General features: G+C 43.8%; 1 protein-coding gene across 2 annotated transcripts in view; it reads right to left on the bottom strand.

Annotated features, from left to right (window-relative positions):
* The window catches only part of IQCG (IQ motif containing G), a 68,009-nt gene that overhangs the window by 39,911 nt on the left and 26,594 nt on the right, over nt 1–1,504 (bottom strand). For both annotated transcript variants that reach the window (XM_011978714.1, XM_011978715.1), the window contains one exon: nt 373–501. In XM_011978714.1, the coding sequence (XP_011834104.1) occupies nt 373–501 (129 nt within the window). The remainder of the gene's footprint in view (nt 1–372; nt 502–1,504) is intronic.

Genomic DNA, 1,504 nt, shown 5'->3' on the forward strand with positions numbered 1-1,504 from the left:
TTTTTAGTAGAAACGGGGTTTCACCATGTTGGCCAGGATGGTCTCGATCTCCTGACCTCGTGATCCGCCTGCCTCAGCCTCCCAAAGTGCTGGGATTAGAGGTGTGAGCCACCGCGCCCAGCCGAATTCAATCTTAAGAAAGATTACTAGAAAAGGAAGAATCGTCTTGACATATTGTAAATACAGATAACGAAGGCCTAGAAATCTGACTTACTGTCCCAGCAGAACTAGGAAGAAAACCCAAATTCTGACTTCTAGTAATCCTCCCTGGAAAGCACATGGCTGGTTTGCTTTAACATTCAAGGATTTCCAGTAAGAGTGTTTCAGCACTTTAAAATACAGCAAAGCAAGTAAACCTAACATTACTCTGACCTGGCAATGACGTCATGGAAATGCATTTCGTTTTCCCTCTCTTTGCTCAAAGCTTGCAGGAGACTGTTGTAAGTACCCGAATCTTGCAACTCCTCAATGGTATCTGCAATCACATCGCTGAAAAACTGCCTGTAAGGAGAAACAGACCAACAAAAAAATGAGTTAATCAATTATGTTTTCGGCCAGGCGCAGTGGCTCACGCCTGTAATCCCAGCACTTTGGGAAGCCGAGGCAGACGGATCACGAGGTCAAGAGATCAAGACCATCCTGGTCAACATGGTAAAACCCCATCTCTACCAAAAATACAAAAAAATTAGCTGGGTGTGGTGGCACGCATCTGTAATCCCAGCTACTCAGGAGGCTGAGGCAGGAGAATCACTGGAACCTGGGAGTTGGAGGTTGCAGTGAGCCAAGATCACCACTGCACTCCAGCCTGGCAACAGAGCGAGACTCCATCTCAATAAATTAATAAACAAATCATATTTTCAGGCCAGGTGCAGTGGCATGCGCCCTAATTCCAGCTACTTGGGAGGCTGAGGTGGAAGAATTGCTTGAGCCCAGGAGTTTGAGATCAGCTGGGACTACATAGCAAGACCTGGTCTCAAAATATATATATATATTATATTTATATATATGTATTGATATACATATAAAAAATATGCATTTCCCTACATTCACAAAGGGCTACAGAAGTCACACAAGTTAAGACCCAGGCCAGGTGCGGTGGCTCACGCCTGTAATCCCAGCACTTCAGGAGGCCGAGGTGGGTGGATCACCTGAGGTCGGGCGTTCGAGACCAGCCTGGTCAACATGGTGAAATCCCTTCTCTACCAAAAATACAAAAATTAGCCAGGTGTGGTGGTGGGAACCTGTAATCCCAGCTACTTGAGAGGCTGAGGCAGGAGAACTGCTTGAATGCAGGAGGCAGAGGTTACAGTGAGCTGAGATCACGCCACTGCACTCCAGCCTGGGTGACAGAGCCAGACTCTGTCTCAAAAAGAAAAAAAAAAAAAGAAAAAACGCAAAAGTTTGATTAGGTTTTTTTAAAAAAGTTGTTTTAATGATTTAACTTTTTCAAAATTATGAAATATTTCAAAAATTTAGAAAGTATAATGAATAAAATGAATATTTA

The sequence above is a fragment of the Mandrillus leucophaeus genome, unplaced genomic scaffold, assembly GCF_000951045.1.
Source record: "Mandrillus leucophaeus isolate KB7577 unplaced genomic scaffold, Mleu.le_1.0 Scaffold199, whole genome shotgun sequence".
NCBI lineage: Eukaryota > Metazoa > Chordata > Mammalia > Primates > Cercopithecidae > Mandrillus > Mandrillus leucophaeus.